Consider the following 15,244-nt stretch of genomic DNA (forward strand, 5'->3'; position numbering starts at 1 on the left):
AAAAATGTGTAAGAGTTTTACACTGACTGTATCTGAAAAAAACCCAAACAAAAGACAAAATTGGTCATTGCTTTCTGTATAAGATAGCATTTGGTATTGCATAGAGACAGCAATAAGTAAAAAGGACTTTTTTGCAGATTAGCATTTCATAGCAAACCATTTGTGGTGATATGAGCATGCATTTTCTTTCTTTTATTACTTTAAGATTTCATGAAGCCTTTTTATTTAGAAAACTTATCCATGGTTACTTCTTCTGATACTTCTGATAAACAAAGTGATACTTTGTTTAATTCTTTTTCCAGAGGAGTACAGCTTAAAATGACAAATAGCTTCAAATTTTATTTTAATGTTTGCTTTGACAATGATGGAGGCAAAAAAGATTTTATTTAGACATTTCTGTCGTCTTTGTTGACCTAACTGTTGGCACATTTATCCACTAATAGCAGATTTTTTGATTTCTTTTTGTATTTGCTTTTGCACAGAGAGTTTGGATGGCGGGATCCGGAGCTTCCAGAAGTTATACAGATGTTACAGCATCAATTTCCCTCAGTACAGTCAAATGCTGCAGCCTACTTACAACACCTCTGTTTCGGAGACAATAAAATAAAAGCAGAGGTAAGATTTATAAACCCTTTTCCCAGCAGTATTGCTGTCTGCTATTTATCATCAACAATTATTTATATGTGCTTTAAAAAGCTTAAAAGAGACATCATGGATATATGCCTGGCTTTCTTTTCTTACTAAAGCTTTCATTTAAGTAATTTGTTACTGTTACAAAATGAAAAACATGCATAAAATACTGTTGTAACTTATTGTTTTCTTTTCTTTGGAATAGTTTGATTGATTGCATACCATTTAAACACTGTATCATAGTTGTTCAGTAATCAGCTAGTGGTGTAGTCTTGATCTCTCTGAAACATATGGGCATTTCCTTAGGGTTCTCTGAGAGCCATCTAGACACTAAATACAAACACAGAATAATAAAATTAAGCAAGAAATTTCTAAATCAAAGCATCCTTTAATGCATAATTGTGTGAATAGGTTTAATTTGGCTGTATTTGCAGCTTGAATGGTGCTCATTTGTCTGTGATCTTGGAATTCAGTGCAGATTGTATCTAAAATGTAATTCAGACATCAGCATACATCTTGTTCTGTACCTGTAGCTGACAGGTACTTCTTTCTTGTTTGTTCCCTGTGGTTAATGGGACCAGCACAGCTTTTGGCACAAGTTAAACAGAAGCTCTGAGGGATCTGACAAACACACAGCAGTCAATTAAAATTGAATGAGTGAAGCCGTTACCAGCCCCAGCTGCTTCCCCTGGCCCTCTCAGAGACACTGCTAATCAGGGACATGTGGTGTGCACATAAATCTGTGCCTCTACTGGCACCTTTTAGCCTGGCATGTAAAGAGAAACTGAGATCAAGATCTGCTACTGCCTGTTTGTCAGAACTGTGCAGTGATGCTGACTTGCCAGTGCTTCATCTTCCTCACCCTTAGCAAACCCACTCTGTGGATCCATCCCACTATAGAACTTTCCCTTGCAGGCTTTTTCATGCTCAGGAAATTCTTTAGTGGGTAAGCATGTAGTCTGCTGGTGTTGGCAGAACTGCACTGGTTGCAAACATCACCTCAAACATCTTAGATATAGTAATAAAAATATTTGCATGAATGTAAAGTGAAGAATGTTTGTGCACTGGAGAAGAGAACTCTGGTACAGGTACCACTGAAAATTTTAACTGCATGCTCTCTCTGTACTTGACTCTCATCCTTATTCAAAAATAAGTTCTTCAGTAAAAGAACTGATAAATCCCTGAGAAAGGAAGTGAAATTATTAGAGCACTTTACTCATTGCACAATTATTACAGCACTTTAGTCATTGCACAATTGTTAGAGCACTTTATTCATTGCACAATCTCTGCTGGCTCCTGTTAGCCATAGATTGAGACTCCTCAACTAGCTGTCCCATTTGAGGGAGGCAGATGGTGTAATTTCTGTTGCTAACCATTTAGGAAAAAAGGGGTCTGATCATTGTTGATCTCACCCATCCCAGCAGCCTTTGGACATCAGCCCTCGTAAGCTTCAGGCTCGTGAGCTGGGAGGGTGAAGGTAGGTAAATACAACACTAGAGCACTAGGCAGCATTCAGAGCTTCTTCTGTGAGAAGGGATAACAGAAAAAACAAGGATTCCCCCATTTCATTTGCCATTTCATTTGGACTTTTATATACCACTCACTATGTAATAATGCAAACTGCTATGTAAACAAACCAAAGTAACTTTCTTAAAACAGTTTGTCTAAGAATATGCTTTCAAACTTCTGGTACTTTGGACTTTTGTAAGATGACAAAATGAGGGGATGTATTGTAATACTTTCCCAATGCTTTGTGGAGCTTTTCAGTCTAAAGCACCCAACATTATCAAACTATTTTATCCCTCTCTGTATCTATCTATGTACCCACCTCTGTTGTTTAATGGCAAGTCCTGTTGTGTTTAGGTCATGCCTCGCAGAGCACTTGAAACAGTTTCTGTGTTTGCTTGTTGGGATCAGGGTCTACCCAAATGGCTCAGAAGTGTGCCTAGTGCCTGCTCGACCTTCCACTGAGTCAGTTTCTCAAGGAGCCTTTTTTGTGAGAGTTCAAAATCCTGTTGATAAGGAGATATCACAACAGATATCTCAGGTTCTTCATAGGTGTATACCTAGCCAGAGGAGCTTGAGCAGTCCTGTCAAACCTGCCCAGGACAACTCCTGTGATAACTGTTAAGGATGTATCTGAATTATGAGTTGAATTATAAATAATACACCTAAATAATACACACTGATACCAAAATTCTCTTTTCTGCAAAGTATTTGTGTTGTAGTTGTGCGTCATGGCCAGTCCTCCTCTGTGTGAAAATGACCACATTTAATATTGAATTCCTTCTAGCAGCATTCCAGTCCTACTGCACATGGTTGCAAGGAATCTTGCCAGCCCTGACACAAGGAAAAAAGTACCAGGATACAGTATATTTTCCTTACAATCTCTTACTGAGATTACAGAGCAAAAAAATTTCCAAAAATTTCTTTTGAAGCAGAGAAAAATGCTCTTTGATTAAATACCTAGCTTTAATATAGCAAAGGACTTGGCTAAAGATAAGAAACTCTCTTGGTGGTCTTTCAAATCCTAGAGAAAGGACAAACATAAATATGTGTAAGTAAAGAATAGCTGCTGCTATTTTGTGTGCCTGACAGCCACTGAGGAAAAGGCAAATGAATTCACAAAATAAGTTTTTAAGTGTTAATCTTTAATGTACACTTGATCATGCATGAACAGAAAGAATAATATTATACAACAACTTAGTTTGTTTACCTGGTTGTATTGAATGTGAAATGTAATGCAATTGTTAAAGTTTTAACTCTGGAGTTAGCTGAAAAAATTTTCTCTTACCTTTGTCACTTCTGAGCATCGAATTCTCACACTGCAATTAATGGCTATTTCATCCAGAGTTTCTGGAAATAACTGTTCTGAAATACTTCTTTTTTTATTATTCTTTTAAACATGATTTAGACTCTATCACCTATCCAAAAAGATGATTAATGATCTTTCCTCTGAACCTTACCATTGTTTCAGACTTGTTTTTTGTATAGTGGCAGACTTGTCCTACTCCCATAAATTAGTGGGATATGTATAAAATTTCTCCTCATGTACTTGGTAGGACAAAGGCCTATCTTCTATTCCTTTTGTGGAAGAGTGTCACCTAAAATTTAGAATCTATTTCTATTAGAAATAGATAATAGCAGCTGTGACTATATGCATTTCTGAGATTCCTAGTATCTTTTATGGTTTTACCGTTATGTTTTTATCTTCTAAAATATTTCAATTTCTGTGGCTGAAGTGTGGAACACTACCCCTTGCTTCTTCTGAACCCTCCCCTCAAGTAAAGAAGTGGAAATGTTCTCCACAGAAAACATCTGAGAAGAAGATGCTCGGTCAAAAATGTTGGATGCACGACTAGGGAAACTAGAGCTATTTTTCCTTTCCTGACCATGTTCTTTATAGTAGGTGTTATTTCTAGAGCACATTGATCACAGATGTGCTTATGAATTTGGTGATGTCACTGGAAATGTGCTTTTATTACTGCATCAACATAAATGTCCCACCCAGTCTTACATATCAATGAGGTCTGCAAATCCCTTTCTCTATCCTTAAGTACTTCAAACAAAGTTGGTAACTTTATGTGAAGATGTCCCAGGCTGATTGCTAAGGTTATCAGAAGTAATTTTCTTTCTCACAGAGTAAACCCAGCTTCTGGAGTGAATTAGGTTCTGTATTTCTATTTTTCCCTTATCATCCCTGATCACAGCAGAACAGCAATGGGCAAATGCAATAAGCACTGGCCATTGATCAAGATGGTGGTGTTACTTCTTGCAGGTGCTGCCACTTCTACGCTGCTCAGAACCATTCAGTGCAAGTCTTTATTTCAAAGTACAGTTGTAACTGCTGCTCTAATCTGAAAGTTTTTCACAAATGCTACTCCTGAGTCTCCTTGAGTCTTGCTGATTGCAAGGCAGGTGCTATACATGTTCTCAGTAGTGCTTCTCATTCTGTGCCTTCATTTTTATTCCATGTGCTGGGTGTTTATGTGGTGCAGCAGATATTAGAATGGAGTTGAAGAAATTGGATTGTTTTTGCTATTGTTTGATAGATAGATTTTTCATCTTCCTTTGAGTAGTGACCAATCATCTCTGAAGGTCTCACATAAGTAGAAGGGGACAAAGGGAGGCAGAAGTCATAATATAAAGATTATAAAATTTGCCAGGCAGCCTATTTCAGTTAGGCATAATAATTCCAAAATTGAGAGTCTCAGAATACTTCAGTAAATTCTTCTATAAATTATTCTTTCACTGGTAACAGTGAAGAATGTAGCTTAAAGGCAAAAGGGAAGGAGGGAAGAAGTTTTCATCAGATATTTGAAAGCAAATGACAAGCCTATCAGGCAGAAGAGCACAAGAAGACCCTTTCAGATGTCATTTTTCTCCTCAGGAGAGGCTCTTACACCAACAATGGTGAGATTGTGAGCAGGGCCAGAGTAGCTGCTCCTGGATGCCAAGAAGGAACAGACAGGGGATATAGGAAAGGAGAAGCATTTTAAAATACTCCACGGAGAAAATTTCTTTAAAAGAGCACATTCTATTAAACACAGGGTTCATTCTTCCACAGCATTCTTTTCTTCCTATAATGACATTTTCCTCCTTTGCATGAGGTCACCATATAAAAGGATTGAATTGTGCAGTTTCACACGCCAACACCATTTTGCCCTCATGGAAAATGGCAGCCTGCCATCAGCTGCAGAGGTGTAACAGTTCACTCGGGGGTTTTGGCACCAGTGATTCCCTTCCTCAAGCTAGGAAATTAATTTTTGCCAGCAAAGTCACAACACTTGAGATTCTCGTCTCAGGAAAATAATTCAAAGATGCCAAATAAAAGAACAGCAACTGCTGAACTGTCCTGCCTGAAGCCTTCCCTTGCATCCTTAATTAATAGTGCTGAATTGGACAGTGTCCTCATTATCTTGGAGGGCATTTCCATAAACTCCCTTCAGAAGAAAAGTATCAGTCCAGACACTATAACATGGAATTGTAAAAACTAAGTGACCGCACATTGAAAGCATCTCTTTTCCCAACTCATTGAAGCCCATCATTCACAGTCATTTTTTCACTAAACTAAAGGTATTTCTACATCTTCTTCTGTGAGTTCTTTAGACTGTGCCCAGCACCCTTCCAACACAGTACCCTGCTTGTTCACGTGTCAGGCAGTGGACATAAACTCCATTAGCCCCTCATTCATCTTCTTTATAATACACACAGTTGCAGTGTCGTAGTAACTTCAGTGCTGCCCGTTTCAACATAGATTCCTGATGATCAAGGATACTCACATACCTGTTTCTAGCATGGTTTTCTCCCAGGGAATATTTGCATTTACTATGGGGTGATGGAGAAAAAGTTGCTTTTAGACATGCTGACTGACAGAAATCTTCATAGTATTTGAAGGATCCAGAAGGGTGATTGGAAGTGCTCACATCATCCTCAGAGGGTATCTTGATTTGAATTCTACAGTGTTCTGCAAGATTCCCCTCTGTTTCCATAAGGATATCAGAGAAAACAGATTATCTTACCATGCTGCAGGCTTGGGGAAGAGAGTTACTGGAAAAGCTGGAATGCTGCCCAGCAGGAAAGGATATCCACCTGGTGCTGGTCAACAGCCAGCTGAACATGAGCCAGCTGTGCCCAGGAGGCCAAGAAGGTCAGTGGCATCCTGGCTTGTACCAGCAGGGCAGTGATTGTCCCCCTGCACACAGCACTGGTGAGGCTGCACCTTGAGTACCAGTCCAGTTCTGGGCCTCTCACTACCAGAAGGACGTCAAAGTGCCAAAGCATGCCTAGAGAAGGGCAGCAGGTGAAAGGGCTGGTCGTGCAGATGTGGCACTTAGAGGATATAGTTTGGTGGTGGACTTGGCAGTGCTGGGTTAATGCTTGGACTCAATGATCTTAAAGGTCTTTTCTAACCCAAATGACTTGATGTTCTTTTTTCCCCCCTATGTGTTTGAGTAAGAATTTTAGTTCTGGATTCACTTTCCCATACGTAGCCTTGCTCTTCTCCTTTTACTTCTAAAATGTCTTCAGTTAAAGGCTGGAATGTGGCTTGTACACTGGTGATCCTGTCAGTTTTCCATTAAAGACGTTATGAGAACTCCTCTACTTTCTGCATACAAGAAGATATAGGCCTAGTATTTAATTTAAGTGAAAGAAGTATCTCACAGGTGATACTGTAAAGCACTGTAGTAATTGCAGAGACTCTACAGCATTTGTTGAGAGTGCATTTTAGTGCAGACAACACCTGTATACCTTTGGAGAAATTTTACTTTCCTGTTTGGTCATAAACATTTTGTTAGTACTCTGATAAGTACCGTAATTTTCATATATTAATATAACTCTATGGGTAAAATCTCACAATTTGAGAAATACTTCCCTCAATGCCTTCACAAGGAATTTCCTATTGTAGTGATGATTTTTTATATTAAAAGGTGCTTGCCTGTACCTGATTACTAAAATGAACACTGAGATCTGCATGCTTTTGCTTACCTGTGTTTGGATTACTGCAGTACAGTTTGTGTCTATGCCCACATTCCCCTGGGCAGCTGTGTTCATCTCTGCAGGCAGACATCAAGCAATCCATTTGCAATACACTTTCTGTGGAGTTTTTACTGGTAGAAATTACTTAACTGAAGTAAAGCAGCACCCAGTGGCATACCCAGAAACAGTCTTTGAATTTTTCTTTTTATTTTTTATTTTATTTTCTAAAGCCTCATTGACAATTTTACAAGACTTACCTTTGGGTTCTTACTGATCTCTGGTTTGTTTTCTAAGAAGTCAATCAACAGTTGGTATATAGTTTTGCAGTAAAGGTTGGAAGGTTTTATTGATTATTTAGTGTCAAATATTCAAAGACAAAATGCTGCATGTTTAGGGTTTTTTATACTTTACTCTCAAAGCATTTTTGGAAATGATCCTTTGATTTGTCTTTTGTAAATTGTCTTAGTTTGCATTGTTGAAATAGTTTCTGCAGCAAGGCTTTCCACTCTTAGCATCTTGTTATTCAACGATATGATTTTACACTGAGAGAAAGTTAGGTGTAACTTCCATGCAGAGCCATCAACACCCCCAGGGAGTCTCACTCTTCACAGTAAGACAAGGAAGACAAGGCATGCAAATAGATATATGATTACTTCTTGTCCCACTGTGTTCAAGATTTTTGTTCTTTAGAATGAGGAATGCCATTTTTCATTCTACCTCAAAATTTATTTATATTTTAATGTTAGTTTTCCAAAGAGCTGTTGAACTACTTAAAAAATGCATTTCAGCCAAGAGAGGCTGCACTGTTACAGTATTTCTGGTGTACTGCATATACCTTACAAGAGAAGTAACTTTGAGTGTCAAATAACTGACCTGCAATTACTAAATGACATTTGGTCGACTGGGTGGTTGATAATTACAAAACCAAACTGTGACAGGAATGATAAATTTGATCAATTTGAGTATCCATTGCTGTAGCTTTCTGTAGCACACGTATGGCTCAAATACTCCTATCATGCTGTGACATGAAAAAAAATCCCCACATATTTATATTTCATTAGCATCAGACAGAGAAGAGAAAGGGGTCAATGTGTGAGAGTATCACAAATAGCAAATATGTCAAGTAAAAGCTGTAGACATGAATGTACTTGAAATTAAAAGGGTTTATAGTGAAAGCATTTGATTAAGTTTCAAACCCATGGCCCATTTTTAGCTCTGTGTGACAATGGGCACTCTTGTAAACGGGGATGTTAATTTTTTATTATTATTACTATTTCCTTTTACTCTTCTTAAGGGTTCTAAGTTGGCAACAACCTGTCAATATCAACTCCTACATGGCTTCAGGATGAAAACATTTGTGAGGGCTGTTCCTCTGTTGTGGCTTGACCCCAACCAGCAGCTAAACCCCACGCAGCCACTCGCTCACTTCCCCACAGTGGGATGGAGGAGTGAAAAAAGTGAAAAGTAAAAAAACTCAAGAGATGCAATAAAGGAGACACTTTAATAAGGAGAGCAAAAGCCACATACACTAGGAAAGCAAATGAAGGAATTAATTTGTCACAGCAAAACAAAGAATTTCCTATTCCATCACTTTGCATGGGCAGGCACTTTGCCTGGCATCATACATCTTGTGGTATTCTTGCAGTCCCAGTAATTTGAAGTGGTCTAGAGGGGCTGAAGATATCTTTTCCCCTGTCCTATTGGAAGAGCTCTAAAGCACCTGGGACTGCTGAAAGATGAATCCACTTTTTGTTTGAAATAAAAATTATGTCCTTTTATTCTCATATGATCAAAATCCCATCATTTGGATACACTAACTATGGCTTGTCCCACCTTCTTACCTTCTTTCCACAGAAATTTTTTTAGAAAACTTAGTAGTAGAGTAGCCCATTTTCTGCTACTTCTATGTGGTTTTGATTTTCTTCTTTTTTTTAATCCCATCTTTTACACTAAGTAACCACTTGTGATCACTCTGCTCCCTTCCATTTTATCCATTCCAACAATCAGTAGCTTGAATTCTCTTTCTCTGTTAACACAGGCAGATATAAATGGCTTGTCTCTCCTGAGCAAAGCAATGATATCTGTGCTTCAAGCTCTTCTCTATTGACAGGTGTACAAGAGAGTTTATATGACAGCATTTCAGTATCTACAGTGCCAGTTTGAAGTGTCTCATATGTCTGCTCTGGATGTCCCTTTATGCCATCTCCATGATACCCTCTCTCCTGTTTCAGTTGTGCATAGAGTACAAGCCTGTGGCTGAAAATTTTTCCTCTTTAATATTAACTAGAACAGGTGAGGCAGAAATGGCTACATTGGTCTTGACACAATAGTCTATGTTAACACTGTTAAGACCACCTAAATATGAGTGGTCTTAATTACAATGCTAATAAAAACCCAGTTTCAGTCACTTTACATAAGCTATTGTAATTATGTTTCTCGGTCTACAGACCAACACTGCGTTACTAAATAATACTTATGAAAGTATCTGTTTTTTTCTTGCTAATATATTGTCTTAATTTTGCTAGTAACTTCCAGATAAAATGATAAAGTGGTAGACCTTTTCACTTTTTCACAGGAAAAAAGTGTAAAAGTGTACTTTCTATCTAGCATTTAAATCTTACGCTGCAGTCTTGTTTTCAAAAGCAATTCTGAATGCATTTCTGTGTTTCTTTTTGCCATCTTACTTACACAGTACCATTTTATTATAGTTCTGTTTTCTGATGAGAGATGATATTTCTCTTTTCATCTCTGTCTTGTGCACAGTCTTTACACTGATTGAGACTGAGTATTAATGACTGTCACTGAGTGCTGTGCTGTGTCCCCATAATATGTGCTTTCTGTAGCACTAAAGTGTCATTTCACACTCTGGGATCCCTCTGCGATCATTAAACCAATGTTATTCTTGATTTCATCATCGAGATACTGTGCCTGAATTATAATAATGATTTACTGTGTACCTGGCATATATTTCACTTGACTTAAGGAAAATGTTCCATTTGTTCAATAAATGAATTAATGACAAGCCCCGCAGGAGTAACATTTCTTATAAAGGGGAAAGGCAGATTTAGGATGTTAAGTTGGGATGTTAACTGAACATTGCACAGCAAAGTAGTGGGAGATTGCTGGGGCCAGTTCTTGTCTTGTAATCCTCTGCTCTGCTAAGGATCTTGATAAATGCTTTGGGTTTATGGCAAGCATTATTTCTGTTGGAAAAAAGCTTTAGTCCTGTAAAGTGACATGATTTTAAAAAGAAGTAACTATGAGTGTATTATTTCATAAATGTACTGGAACATCTAGTTGTGGTTGGGGTTTTTTGAGTTAATGCTGGGTAAGCAAAAATTAGATATTTTTCTTGCCTTACTGTTTTCAGTTGTTTTGTAGCATCTCATCTTGAAAAAAGATTGAATCAAGCAAATTTACAAGGTGACTTAAAACATTATTTTATGAAATTGTGGGCTTAATATTGAGAACATATGTTAGTGATTTCATCTCAACACTGCTTTACACTGCTTTTGTGTTCCTCCTCTCCCACTGCCCAGTTATTCCCTCTCCAGGGACTAACCAAAAGGACAGTATTTTCCCCACTCTTCCAAGAAGTTTATCTCTAAGGTTTTTCTGATAGTAATAGTCAGCAACAATTTTTTAGAGTGAAAGTGAGCCAAAATTTTATATATATTTAGGTAATAGTACTAGTTCACAAATGCCTGTGTTTTATTTGGATAATTGCAACTTTGCTCTTTGTGCTCTGCTGTTAATTCGCTACAGTGGAAGCTGGTAGCAGCTGTTCACAAACATCTTTGGGATGCAGAATTTGACCTTTGTTCTGCTGCTGTTTAGGATCTTGATTCTGGTCTTCTTGCAGGCTGAAGGGAGAGTCTGGACAAGAACCTGTCTAGATTCTCTATTTATCTGGGTTTAGCATCCATTCCTTCAGTCTGCCTCACTGGAGATGGGAGTACTGGCTAAAGGTTTCTATCTTTTTCATCTCTGGGCAGCCAGAATAAGCACCTAGAAAAGAATTTCAGTCAATGAATTTGATAAGCCAAAAAATTCAGATGTGAATATCTGGTGAAAATGCTTTTCATGCAGTTAGAAGAGGAAAAAAAAAGCAGTATAATGTGTGCAAGATGAATGCCTTTGTGCTTCTTTCTGTGGTATGCAGCAGACACAGAAAGAGCATTGCACTGTACTGTTCCTCTCTCCACTGTCTGAGGAAAGCATGTCATAGTTGTATCAAAACATTTGCAAAAGCTTTATATTTTGTGTTTGAAAATATTCGGTGGTAGGGAAAGAAGGGTAATTCACTGAAAGTCAGTGTCATTTGGCATAGGTAGTGTGACATTTTGAATGGGTAATAAATATATTTGCAGCTTTTTCAAGCAATATAGTGGATTTCTTTCTATTCATAACTCTCCTGCCAATTGTTTCTCTGATTTATTAGACTGATGTGTGAATGCAGAGGATCACTTTCCTATTGTAGAGCATATTTTTTATTACTGTTATCATCCAGCAAGCCATGGTAAGACTTTGCACACTATATATAGAAATAAAATAACCTAGACTGATATCAGTATCTGTAATTTGGTGCTTTCTCAACATATCTCTACTAAAAAGGTTGACAGCAAAATGATTTCAATAAGGAAAATCATAGTCCTGATAAAAAGGACCTGCCAAATGAAACTTTTAAGGTAAAGACCATCAGTTGATCTTCAAAATGTGTTGAAAAATACAAAGAGATGTCTGTTATTTAGCTACTGAGAATGGTGGCAGCAGAAGGCACAGGTTTGTAGAGACATAAGAGAACCTAAGGCTCTAAAACAGAAATGCCCACCTTGAATCCAGTACATATATTACATATATTCTTTTTTTTTAATATTTTTTATATATATATATATATAAAGTTTTGCATCTGTGGGTAATACTAAGTGTATTAGCTGTGAGGCAGGTGTTTACTTGTGCTGACTTTTACTTAATTTATAAAACTCATGTAAATGGGGAAATTGAGGAAAAATTCTGCTTTCTGCTTCACTGAAATTCTTAAACTGCAGGTCTTAGCCTGCTTTTGTGAGCTTAGACAAAAATTAAAATTTTATGTGCCTGGGCTTCTGTTAGCAAAGCTTCCTACCAAAGAGGGATGTTGTTAGAATGCGTTCATTAGCTCTTGAGGGAGTAGCTTGCTCCCAAAATACTTCAGGACAGAAAATTCTCATGTGACTGAGACTCTTTGAAGGATAATACCTCATTTCTCAGAAGAGAGCACCTCACATTCAAATCACTGTATAGAATCTCTTGAGAGCAGAGGTCATCAGGTGTGATGTTCAACATAATAAACTGTAAATGTATTTTTAATCTGAGAAGAGGCCTTTTGTTTATTCTGTGAGGCAAACTCAGGTAGCTACAGCAAGCATCAATAAAAAGGAACTCCTTGAATTTCCAATTACAGCTGAAATGTCAGATAGAGTTGTTTTGTTGTTCGGGCTTAAATGATTGGGAAAAAAAAATTCTTTGATCTTGTTTGTGTTCACATCGACTAAATCCCATTTATTATACCCTTAACTGAATAGAGTGAACTACAGCTTCAAAAATTTTCATATGTCACTGAGGTGATGTCCTTTGTTGCTGTTAAAATATTCAAAGTGATGTACAGCTATCTGCTATAAAAAACTTACTTTTGCTTTACATTTTAAAAAAATTGAATTTTCTTTATTTTGTTAAGCTTCACTAGATAGCTGGTTATAGGAATACCAGGATGTTTTTAGTTTAAATAGATATGTCAATTCTTTTCACCAATAATAAATGTAAACCTTCTTTCTCAAATAGATAATTCATCATTTTTAAATACCAGAAAGAATGATCCAAACCATTGGTGTTAATCATAATTTTTCATTTAATGTCAGACAGTTCTAAATCTGTTAATTGGTTGAGTAATGCCAATGGCTTTGCATCCTAAATTAATATTGCTGTTGCACTATCTGTGTAGTGCACACTGCTGAACCTTCTTTGGCATTCTGCACTTTTTGGAAAACAAAGACCCTGAATCAATATCAAGTAGTTGCAATACCTGCTGAGGGCTTTGGCATGTGTGGATTTTATCATATTTATGTGTGCTCCTCAGTTTATAATGTGGGTCAATGCCAATCTGTTAATTTTAGTCCCACTGCTTTTTTTTTTTTTTAGTCCCACTGCTTTTAACAGTGGGACTGAAAATTGCTTTTCTGATGCCTTCTCAGTCAGACAAGCACAAAGGTCAGCTCTGTGCTTGCAGTTAGAAGTGTTATTTGGAAGATCCCACTAGCCCTTCATGATTAGAGTAGCATACTTGTGTTGTCCTTCAAATGTAATGTTTTTTGAAAGTATTAAAGTGCTTTACAATTATAGGTAACTCAGGCCTACCCAGGGATTTTTTTTTTGTAAAATCTCAAATCACATGAAAACTTTGATTTATGATAGGTATAGCCTTCCTACCAAGCATGAAAAACAAAATGTGTCACAGAGCAGAATACATTAAGGCTTACTGACTGAGAAAGCAACAGATTTATTCATACCTTCTCAGGGCAATTTTAGAACATGATTTTGAGTCTCCTCCTGTTCAGAAAATAGTTTTGACCCTCTGTCAACCCCAGGCATAGATCCCAAGATCTAAAGAGGTCACTTAAGAGACACAGGGAAAAAAACAATCTGTACTCAGTAACAAAAATAAGATACCAACTCCTGAAAAAAAAAGCTCCTGAGTATTGATCCCATGCTTTACATCCTCATGTCACTCAACCTTTCCACCAAACACCCACCTGGTTTCTATAGACACAGAAAAAGAGATCCCCATCCTTCTCCACACAGTGCAGTTTAACACAGAGGGAACAATTCTTGTTTCATTTTAAGCAGAATATTGTATATATACTGGTAGTTGAATTTATTTACATTATGCCTGTTCACAGCTTTATGTTACCTTTGTATCTGATCTAAAAAGTCCTAGTGAGAAAGCCATTCTTAAATGGGACCTACATCCAAACCCTGATTTAGATCACCTAAACAAATTAGACTTTGGAGTTAATGCAGCAATTTGCATAACATTCTGCTCTATTTTCAGCTAAAATTGCTCAGCACTTTTTTAAACCTGTAGCAAATTACTTCACTAATGAGGCAAAATTACCCTGTGATGTTACAGGTGAATTTGTCTGTAATAAATCTCATGTGCATTTGCAATGTACAGATTTTGCATTGTCTACCTGCTGTTCCATAGGCACATCAGAAGAAATAATGGAGAGGACTTAAAGTTTGAACCAGTATATTTGTCTTAAGGGATGTGCTGAACTAAATATTATTCCCATATTTTGTTTTTATGAGTTGTTTTCTCCCTTCCACATCCATTTGAAGTTCTAGGAGTCAGGCCTCCGAAACTAGCTAGCAGTGGGGCTGCTTGTCTTCCAAACCCTTCTCCAAAAAAATAGTGTGGCTCTTACCCTCTTAGATGGAAGTCATTTTAGTAATGTAAACAAGACAAAGATAAATAACTTAGAGAATTTGTAACTGCAGTAAAATCATGAAGAAATAGAATCATTTCATGGATATTGTGGATAAACAGCCAGTGCAGTCAGGTTGCTGTGCAGCCATCTTGGCCCTGGCTGCAGTGCCCTGGTGCTTGTGGCCAAACCAGTCAGCTCACACAGTGAGCCTGAGAAGAACAGGGTGCCTGTAGTCAGAGTGTCTCACCACACAGCCTGCTACCATTTAAATATTCTTGGGAATTTGGTTTGGCTCTTGTAGCTTCTCCTTCCAGCACTGGTGGAACAGAGTTGCTCAAAATCCATTCATACAGGAAGTAGTAGCACTTGCCCTGCTGGTTGGAAAACCAGTATCTAAAAACATTAAAGCCAGTTCTTACTAATTGTTTCCAGAAGCAGACTTAAACTGAATTGTTCTTTTAATTTGGTGTTTGTTGCATACATAACATCACCAGTGCTAGCAGGCAGTTATTTTCTAGTTCTGTTATATATGTAACAGAGTAGCATTAAAAATAATTCCATGTGTTTAAATATGTGTATTTTGATATATTAAAACATGCTTTCTTGATAGCAGAAATGTCACAGAATAAGTGGCAGATGATGCAGTGTGTTATGTCAATTAAACTGGCAAT

General features: G+C 37.4%; 1 protein-coding gene across 4 annotated transcripts in view; it reads left to right on the top strand.

Annotated features, from left to right (window-relative positions):
* The window catches only part of CTNND2 (catenin delta 2), a 640,896-nt gene that overhangs the window by 477,023 nt on the left and 148,629 nt on the right, over positions 1-15,244 (top strand). For all 4 annotated transcript variants that reach the window (XM_063162733.1, XM_063162752.1, XM_063162763.1 and 1 more), the window contains exon 10: positions 483-615. In XM_063162733.1, the coding sequence (XP_063018803.1) occupies positions 483-615 (133 nt within the window). The remainder of the gene's footprint in view (positions 1-482; positions 616-15,244) is intronic.

This window comes from Melospiza melodia, chromosome 1, assembly GCF_035770615.1.
Source record: "Melospiza melodia melodia isolate bMelMel2 chromosome 1, bMelMel2.pri, whole genome shotgun sequence".
Lineage (NCBI taxonomy): Eukaryota > Metazoa > Chordata > Aves > Passeriformes > Passerellidae > Melospiza > Melospiza melodia.